The sequence below is a fragment of the Vicia villosa genome, linkage group LG5 (genome assembly GCF_029867415.1).
Source record: "Vicia villosa cultivar HV-30 ecotype Madison, WI linkage group LG5, Vvil1.0, whole genome shotgun sequence".
NCBI classification, from domain to species: domain Eukaryota; kingdom Viridiplantae; phylum Streptophyta; class Magnoliopsida; order Fabales; family Fabaceae; genus Vicia; species Vicia villosa.
The window spans coordinates 5,419,936-5,430,747 of record NC_081184.1 but is presented as its reverse complement, the minus strand read 5'-3'; the positions used below and the strand labels follow the sequence as shown (position 1 = coordinate 5,430,747).

The following is a 10,812-nucleotide window of genomic DNA, read 5'->3' as shown; positions in this document are numbered from 1 at the left end:
CACAAATATTTTGTCATCTTGATTGATGATTTTAGTAGAAAATTATCGATTTAATTGACAAAAAAAGAGAAAAGAAGTATTTAGAGTATTCAAAATATTTAAGTCAATGGAGGAAAGACAAAAGACCCGTTTATTTTAGCTTTAAAAAAATAGATTTTTCTTTTATATTTTCAAAAATGATTTTTATAAAATATTTTTAAAATATTAAAAGTTTATTCTAATTCATTTTTTATAAATTGAAAGACTAAATATGACATCTTATAACATAAACATACATTATTGAAGATCTAAACATAGTTAAAATTGCAATTTTTCAAAAAATTATATCTCAAAAATGATTTTTATGAAAAACTATTTAAAATAGTTTTAAAATTAAGTATTTTTTTAATAGAAATTTTGATATCTTTTGAAAATTCTAGTAATACACGCTTGATGTCAAACTGGATGTTATGACATCCACAATTACGCAGCACAGACAACAATAATAAACATCATAAAACAATAAAGAACACACATAATTGTTTACCCAGTTCAGTTCAAACAACCTACTCTGGGGGCTACCAAGCCAGGGATGAAGTCCACTATTAGCAGTATCAATTCAGAGCTAAACTCCCAGTTTACAACTCCTCACTTAATCACTACCCCAATGACCCTTCTACCTAGGTTCTACCTAGATATGGAATATCTCCATTCCACTCCCCCTCAATCACAGCAGTGATACACATACACAATAAACAATTATAGATAGAAGACACTCTTCAAAGACACACCTTGATCTGCTTAAAAGCTTCAATCAAGAGACACACACTCGTGCTTAAAAGCTTAGAGTGACACAACTAAAACATAAACTAACTCCAACGCAATCATCAAAGATAATAGCGTGGATCACAAGTAACAAAAACAGAACTAAAGTTCTTCACAATACACAGTCACAAATAAACTACTCCACAACAATTATCAACATGATAATTGTTTGGATCGCAAGAGACAGTTACAGAACAACCGTTCTTCACACCAATATAATCTTCTGTCTGCGTTCCAAATTAGGATTGCAGGTCTTTTTATAAGCAGTCTTGGGCCTTGGGCTTTTTAGAAACACATTAGGGTTAACAAAGTTAACCAAATTCACACGTCAGCTTTCTGTTCCACAATGTGCTGTCAATAGGATCTTCTGGACGAATTATGCAGCACTCAATAAAAAGTTTCTTAAACTGATAGAAAGGATAAATCAGGAAACACAATTAACCAACAATAACAGCTCCTGCTGTCACACATGGATGTCATGACATCGATCATGACATTCCTTACAAAACCTTTATTAGCTCCACACAATATATGCAACCTGCATAAACACAGTCAACCAGGTATGTTTTACCAATAATGCAGCCAACATGCAATACACCTTCAATCTCCCCCTCTGGCAAATTTTTGGCTAAAACATCCTGTCACACCATACCAGAGAAACACATGCAGCATATAATCAAAACAAACACAAGCTAATACAAACAAACAACATACATCACCAGTATGCACACAGTGCTCAGACAAAAACAGACAGTTCACAATAGAAGCACAAGAACAAGTCACAAGAGTAGCATGGGCACAAACAAATCAACACAAAGATAAGCAAATAGAATTGTTGATCACACACAACCACCATTCTTGTTGTTCTGGGGTGACACATATTACTTCTCCCCCTGTTTGGCCACAAATGTTGTCAAAGCCAAAAGAAGTGTCTTCTCCACCTGTATTTTTTGTTGTTGTTGTTAACTCTATAGTTCTTCAAGGATGCAAAGTCCTAACTTGCTTCGCAAGTTCTCAAACTGTGTAGCATCAAAAGCTTTTGTGAAGATGTCAGCTAGTTGAAGTTTAGTGTTTATGTGCTCTAGGAAAATTACCTTGTCTTCTACCAGCTCTCTGATAAAATGGTGTCTGATATCAATATGTTTGGTTCTGCTATGCTGGATTAGATTTTTGGCTATATTCATAGCACTGAGATTGTCACAATATAACGTCATGACATTCTGAGGAACATTGTATTCCGTAAGCATTTGTTTCATCCAGACCAATTGTGAACAACTACTACCAACTGCTATGTACTCTGCTTCAGCAATAGATAAGGAGACACAATTTTGTTTCTTGCTGAACCACGATATAAGGTTGTTACCTAGAAAGAAACATCCTCCAGATGTGTCTTCCCTCCATTCTATTCTACTATCTGAGGGACACCATCAGAAAGACCATAACTACTGACATTTAAAGCAAGAAGATTCCACCCTATATTTCCTTCGGACGTCTTCTAACAGACATCTTTGTGGAAAGTAGCCTAGTCAAGTATCTTGTTGAAGAAACCCAATATACATAGGATATGGCTCCATGCATTAGAGAATTCATCAATGCAAGAAATCTGAGATACATGGGCCTGATGAAGAAGATTGATGTAAACCCTCTAACGGTTCCCTCCTCTACTATCATTGGCAGAAGATTGCCTGCTAAAAACTTCCCTTTGTTCACGAAGGGAGATAGTCTAGACGACATTGCTGCTTATGTAGTAATGATGATAGAAGCAGGGTATGATATGTCCAGCTTCAGATACGAAAATTTGGCTCCTCTAGTTGCTCTCACGGATCCTTCAAGAGGAAAGAGGAAGCAGAGTTCAGAAGCCTCTGAACCAAAGAAGAATAAGAAGAAGAAGAAGAAGAAGAAGAAGAAGCAAGACAAAGCTCGAGCTTCTAGGAACGTGTCATTGGCTTCTTACTCAAAACCTACAAGTAAGTCTGCTACTCATTCTGTTTCTAATTTTGTTACTAAAATTATCAATGTTCTTTCATCCTCAACCACCTTCAACCCAGAAACAACTACATTTAATTCATTTTCAATTCCACCATCCATAACCATTCCCATCAGTGTACCTGAACTAGTAACAACAACAATTCCAATAACAACAACCATTCCTATTAGTGTCTCTGATCCTGCTACTTTAATAATATCATTTGTTCCAAAAAAAATAAATAAATACTCAAGCTTCTAATCCCTTTCCTTCAATCACTACTCCAATTCCATCAGCATCTTCTTAAATTTCACCTCACCCATAACCATTCCCACAGGTAAAACAATTCCACCCCCATCATAATCTGAAACGTTTCACTCTGCCACCTCTCAAACACTATTTGAATTTGCTTTCTCTAACAAAGAAGCAATTAATCTTGATTCACTTTCTCCACAATCTCACCATTCTGACCCACACTCACCCAACTCTGAAAGAATCTTCTCTGAAACCTTCAAGATCCTCACCACTGAACCTCTTGAAACAATCATCTCTGAACCAGTTAATACAATTACTGAACCTTTTGAAATATCAACATCTGAACCTTTTACCATTTCTTAACTGTTGGACCTCACTGAAGAGTCAACTGATTTTCAACCTTTTGAAAAAGTCCTCGCGCTAGTTGTCTATAAACCATTTGTTCCCAAAATTCCCAAAACCTTGGATGAGTTCATTAATATGTTTAGGAACAAGGCTAAGAACAAGGTTGTAACGCTAAGAGCAAAGGCCAGTACGAGTATTGATTCCCAGGCTCTGGATAACTCTTGGAAGAATCTTTAGAAGTGGATGTATTCTGAATTTGAGAGGCTGATGAGCTTTTAAGATGCATCCAGGGTTGCTAATGTTCAGATGGTCATTGAAAGAGAAGAAGCCAAGAAGGAAAGAATCCGAATTTTTAATCTTATTCATGCTAAGCATAGAGAAGTCGAGGCTAGAGCGATCAATGAATCTGAAAAAGCCAAGCTCAAATCTGTTGAAGAAGCTAGAGCGGCTAAAGAGGCTAAAGAAGAAGAATCTACAAATCAAGCTACTTTGGTTGTCTCATCTTCTGATCCCAACATCATGCGTATGGAGCAAGCTATTGGTGAAATTAGAGAAGAGAAACATGTCTTCAAATAAGGTATCAATCAGCAGAAGGATGTCAATGAAAATGTTCAGAGTATGCTTCAACAGATTTTGGCCAAGCTGTCAACGCCATCTTCTGGACCTTAGGCTCATAGGATTTGTTTTTCCATTTGCATCTGAACTTTAGGATTTGAATTGTTTTTCCTTCGTTGTTTCTTCTTTCAGTTGTTATGTTATCTTTTGATTTTCCATGAAGTCTTTATTTCTTTATGTTATTTCTTTCTCTTTTTATCTTCTTATGTTTTTATGTTTTTCACACATAATTACCTTTTTGACTATGAAAAAAAGGAGGAGTAATAATTGAAGTTAATATTTTGATTCTAATAGTCATATTTCCTGAAATGAACTACTCACATTTAAATCCATATAAACTTATGTTTTTTTTAGAATTGTTTTTCTTTCTCACGTATCATGAACTGAATCAGGATCTGAAAGTGTACAAAGTTTTTGTGTCTAAACTTTTGGAATCAGACTCCGAGAAGATTTTATCTATAATCAGGCTCTGAGTATTCAAGATCTTATTTAGAAATTAGATTCTGAGTAAATTAAGTCCATAACCAGGCTCTAAGAAGACTGGAATCAGACTTTATCATGCTCTAAGATTTTAAGATCTCTATTGGCATTATTGGTATCAAGAATCAAGACCTTCAAGATCTCATTATTTGATCTACTGCAATCAGGGGGGATTACCCAAACGGTTCATAATCAAGATAACTAATCTTCACCAAGTCTTAGATTCAGGGGGAGTTTCTCATATAAAGGATAAGTATTCCTTACCTTTATTTTTTGAAACTTTTTCTGATTATGTACAAAATTGTGTCATCAAAATACATAGTTTTGTCATCACCAAAAAAGGAGAGATTGTTAGAACAAGATTTGGTTCTGCAATAATATCTCTGATTTTTTACGATAACAATGAGTATGTTACTATAATGTTTGTTATTTTAAGTATTTAATAAACATGTTCTGAATCTTGTGAAAGACGTGGCCAACACATCAAAAGAAACTAAGTGATTGTTTGCATATGATTATTAAGTCCAACAAATACTCCCAATTGTCGAGAATCCTTATTTGCCTTGTATGTGGTGTCAAAAGTGACGATATCAGCAAAGTACCCATAATCATTTATCATTTATGCATTTACCCAAAATATATTTGTTATTTGTTCTTCAACATCCATTTGAAAATCATAAAAGAATGAGGGATTTTCACTTTCTTGTTTGAAATATTTGATCAATGCACTCACATCACCGTATTTCAGAGATCGCTTCCTTTTGGTTTTAAGCAAATTCTTCAGGTCTTGTCTGGTAAAACCAACTGTCTCTATTCCACCAGATTGCTCGGATATATATATTCATGCAAATCTTTTGGTCTCAATTCAGATTCTTCTCCCAAGACAGTTTGTGATGCTTGTGCCTCAGATATATGTCAATGAGAGTGAATCATATGAACATACTATGGCGGCAAAAGAGGGTGGTTAAGTTGAGCTACAAAGTTAACAACTTTATATTTCTCAATCTCCCGATCAAGTGAAATAACCATACGTGCTACGCATCCCGTTCTGATTTCTACTCTAGGTTCTCTCGTTGGGTTGCGTCTTTTGTCAATAACTCGTGCATCCTCTTTAAAGCATGTGAATCTTCTTGAAGTCAAAACTCCATCTATTCGACTTTTATTTGAATATTCTCGGCGAATACCAAACCCAAATCTTTTACTATATTTATTATAAAGTTCATAAGCCTCTGCTTCAGATAGAAACTCCATTCCTAAGTGAGGTTTAGTTTTGCCAATACTTTCTTGACTTTGTTCCATACTTTGTTCATGAATATTGTTCACCCATTTATCAACACAATTTGAAATTGACGATGTATTCATATTTTTTGGAAAAAAATATTGGTATGATGTTTATAAAACAATAAGATTAGAATAAGCATAATAAAATAAGAAAAGTTCATGAAATAATATCAACATAACTAAACTTACAGTAAAGATGAGCAATCATAGTTGAAGATTAAAAAGAATTGCAAAATCACATTTGCCTAAAATAATAACAACGTAAATGTAATAACAACATAAAACTAAAAAGAAATGCAAAATTATAGTAGAAAAAATTTCACATTACAATTTGTTCATGTAATAACAAAGTAGATTGACTAATAACAACAAAAAAACTGAATGAAGTAATTTTTGTGTGCATAAAGTATACTAATAACATACCTTCAACAAAATAGTAAGAAAGATAAAGGAGGTGAAATAGTGAAATTTTGCGACAACGACGAAATGATAAGGGAGGTGAAATAGTGAAATTCTGCGACAACGACGAAATGATAAGGGAGGTGAAATAGTGAAATTCTGCGACAACGACGAAATGACGATATCTACCTGCGGTAATACGATAATGACTGATAGAGGTGAAAGATTAATATGTAGAGATGGATGAAGAGAAAAAGGAATCCTAGGAATCTCTAAGCATTTAACCAAAGAGAGTGTGTATTGAAAAAAATAGTACTACAATAAAGAAGATGATGGAATGCTGGAAGTTAGAACGTGAGAGAAGAGAAAACGCGATTTTTTTTGTATATCTTCATTTTTAATAACAACATATCATTAAAATCGGTGATAAGAGATAGTGGAATGTATATCCGTTTCTTTAAAAAAATGGTAGGATTAGACACATTTTATTTTAAGGATTTTATTCATAGAAGAAAAAAGATTAAAAAGTTTCTGTTAGAAAATAAAGAGCAATTTGAAAGGAAATTAATTATTTTATTACAGGAGTTAAAGTGGATAACTCAACGAATTTAACAAATTATATCATATTACATAATTTTTAAAAGCTTAATTATGAAAATAAAAAAAATAAAAAAATCATTTCATAATATTCAACACATTTAAAATGAATAAATTGAAAATAACAATAGATTTAATTATTTATTCCAATCAAATAAAAATTAATTTTATAATCATGAATACAAAATAAAAAGGCTAAATTACAGTAGTCCTTATATTTTAAATTAACACAATTTGGTCCTCCTATTTTAAATAATTTTGAGTGGAAAAGAAAGAAGGTAACCAAAATTGTTAAAATCTAAAATAAGGATCAAAATTGTTTAAATTTAAAATAACCGAAACTCTAATTAAATCAAATAAAAACAATAAAGTTAATAAAATTGGAGAAAAAGAAAGGTGAAATGTATTTCTCCAATTTTTCCTGTGACTTGATACAAAATGAACCAAAATTATGAAAAATGATCCAAAATACACTTGATAAATAAATAGAGAGTAACATGGTGAACCAAAATTATGAAAAATGATCCAAAATACACTTGATAAATAAATAGAGAGTAACATGGTGAACCAAAATTATGAAAAATGATCCAAAATACACTTGATTGATAAATAAATAGAGAGTAACATGGTGAACAAAGTTTACTCAAAGAGAGAACAATCTACACAATCTACTTCATATGTCAGGATGTCTAAAACACCAATCATAGAAACTGCCCTTTGTTCTAGGATTAGGAGGCTCAATGTATTTCTCTGATTTTTTATCCCAATTATAAACAGTAACAAAGGGATTATTGATACGGATAGAATTGTAGACTTCATACACAGAGTTGCTCTCATAACCCCATTTGTTTGGGTTGATCAATGCCTTACAGGTTCTACAGGAAACATAAAATAATGCAATGTCCCCCAAGGTTTCAAGTTCAACATAAGTCATGGTTGAGAAGTCTATCTTGTAAGCTTTTCTCTCTGGCGGAGGGGCACCGCGTGTAATAGCAGGGCTGAGACTTGGATTTAATCGAACCAGTAAAAGTTGTTGACCACATTTAACCAAGTTAAAGAATGATAAGTTAGCATCTATGTCAGGAGAATTCACCATTGGTAGATATTCAATTTTTGGTTTATCCAAACAGAGTACCCCTATCTTGGCTTCCTCAGTAACAACATATATTATATTGTTCAAAGCCACAAAGTCAACAACGGCATCGTCATCCTCCTCGTCGCAATATGTAACCCAACCATTATTTCGAGATTGATAGACATGCAAAGAGTTACAATCAATGAATAAAAATAATAAAACAAAATCCTCCTCAGAGGATTTGTCAAAAGCAAGTAATGCACGGTATGTATGTTCATATGAGGGACTAAATTCAAAAAAGGCGGATGTACAGATTACCTTCTTCTGTATTCGTGTGAATGGGTTGATGAGCAGGAATGAAGAATTATCATCAATAAGAATGAAATACCCACTAGAATAGGTAACATAGATAGGGAAGTTGTTATTGGAATAACTCAACATGTTGGTCATCATCTTCTTCAAAGGATAAACTTTTTGAGTGGGTAGGCTGGTAAAGGAATACGGTATCTTAACAGGATGTTGAAAAAACTCAACAAGTAGTGGTTCTTGGGATGTCAAGAATTTTGATTTATCTATTGTTTTATAAAAAACTCTCCAATCTTTGCAAACACGAGAAAATTGAAAGAGGTCGTCAAAATCAAGTTTTTGGGAAATGACGTCAAGGACATCCTGATGAAGTTGGGCCCAAGGAGGAATTGTGATATGCCTCCGAGTCGGCATTGGATGAAGTCTGATTTCGATTTGCACAATTTAGTTGCTGTAGAACTGGTAAAAAAAACCTATCTGGTTCGGAGGCAGGGGGTGATAATCGCTTGTCAAAACTGTTGGTATATCTGATAAAAACAATCTGGTTTGGAGACAGAGATCCCATAAAACATATTTATATCTAGGTTAGAGAAGAACTGGATATTGGACTTAACTATTTTATTGGGCTTTATTTTTTGGAATTACGATTTGGGCTCACCATTATTATTATTATTATTATTATTATTATTATTATTATTATTATTATTATTATTATTATTATTATTATTATTATTATTATTATTATTATTATTATTATTATTATTATTATTATTATTATTATTATTATTATTATTATTATTATTATTATTATTATTATTATTATTATTATTATTATTATTATTATTATTATTATTATTATTATTATTATTATTATTATTATTATTATTATTATTATTATTATTATTATTTTTTTTTTATTTTTTTTTTGGAAATGAAGATACTTTATTCAACCCAAAAACAATGAAGAACAAGGCGATCACGAGATCCCGCCGCTCAGCAACTAACTTTTACATCATTAACTTAGCAACATACTTCCTAAGTTTATGATTCGGCCAGCTCCTATAGACAATATAATCAATAATACTCGGACCAATGTTAACATTGTCACTCTCCTTTGATCTCCCAAAACAGCACCTGTTCCGGAATATCCATGTTTCATATATAGTTTCAGTAAATGCACATTTGAGGATTGTTGCTTTGCTACCTTTTCCTTTGCATTTCTCCATCACCCATTTAATTTCCTCTTCCCATCTAAGAGGTGAGTGGCCCTGTTGCAACCAATTAAGCACAAATTCCCAAATCACATAAGTAACTGGGCATTCAAACATCAAGTGATTCAGTGTTTCAATAGCATTGCAGAATGTGCATTTGCTGGTACTTAGTAAGCCAAACCGATGGAGTCTTTCTTTGCAAGGGAGTTTGTTATTGCAAGCGACCCACATAATAAACTGAGCTTTTGGTCTAGCAATGTTTTTGAAACCTAATCTCTGCCATTGTACCGCAGGTTGAGCAGGCAGAAGAGCATGATACATTTCTCGGTTCTTAAATTTGCTCAGCTGCATCATTTTGTCCTAACAAGGGAGAGCCATCCCTGTTTGCCTTTGATTTAGTATAGCTTTTAAAATCCAGGACCATGAAGCTTTAATAGGGACATTCATAATGTTCTTGTTTTTTATATAAAAGCAATGCACCCATTTTATCCATAGGCTATCAGATTTGCCGCTAAGATTCCAGAGCATTTTCAGAAGACTAACTTTCCTCCAAATCTTGAGGTCAATAATGTTCAGTCCCCCCACTTTCTTTGGCCGACATGTTTGCTCCCAGGAGACCGGAGATTTTCTTGTTATCTTATCACTGCTTGACCACAGGAAAGATCGACATACAGCTTCAGCAGTGTGTATCACTTTCATCGGCAAGGGAACACATTGGAACCAATAGTTGGTGATTGCAAACAGGACGCTTTTCACAAGTTGTAGCCTCCCAGCAAAGCTTAGCAGGTTATTCGTCCAGTGCCGAATTTTTCCAGTTATTCTTTCAACCAGCACTAAGCAATTGGTAACAGATAACTTTTTGCTCGAAAGAGGTATGCCCAGGTACCTAAAAGGTAGAGCTCCCTCCCTGAAATTAGTTATTTGGGATAACATGTTCTTTGTATTTTGATCCACATTGCCATAGAAAATCATACATTTTTGAGGATTGGCAGCTAGACCTGTAGAGGAAGAGAATTTATTGAAAGTGTGCATCAATAGTCTGACAGATGTGGTATCAGCATTGGCAAACAGGAGTAAATCGTCAGCAAAGCTGAGGTTGACAATGCCCAACTTCTTACATTTGGAGTGATATTTGAAGTTTGGATTATCCTTCATTTTCTGCAGCACACGGTACAGGTAATCCATAACCAGAACAAATAGCATAGGGGAGAGAGGGTCTCCTTGCCTGAGACCTCTCTTAGCCACAAGGAACTCAGTCAGATCACCATTCACTTTATATCTATACGATACAGTCGTGACAGCCAGCATTACCCATCTAATGTATCTATGAGGAAAATTCATCTCTCTCAGAATTACCTCCAGGGCATTCCAATCGATAGAATCGTAAGCTTTTTGGAGGTCCATTTGGATCATACATCTCGGGGGACCACTCTTTCTGCTATAACCATTAATCAATTCAAAAGCTAGTAAAATATTAT

At 33.8% G+C, this 10,812-nt stretch overlaps 1 protein-coding gene across 1 annotated transcript; it reads right to left on the bottom strand.

Annotated features, from left to right (window-relative positions):
* Positions 1–7,325: 7,325 nt before the first annotated feature.
* Positions 7,326–8,654, bottom strand: LOC131606177 (uncharacterized). Its single transcript, XM_058878446.1, has one exon. It carries the CDS (start codon positions 8,535–8,537, stop codon positions 7,416–7,418), a length of 1,122 nt encoding a protein of 373 aa, XP_058734429.1. The 5' UTR covers positions 8,538–8,654; the 3' UTR covers positions 7,326–7,415.
* Positions 8,655–10,812: the final 2,158 nt, after the last annotated feature.

What these genes read in the sequence shown, in the direction of transcription:
- LOC131606177 (XM_058878446.1), bottom strand. Translation starts at nt 8,537, where the DNA reads ATGCCGACTCGGAGGCATATCACAATTCCTCCTTGGGCCCAACTTCAT.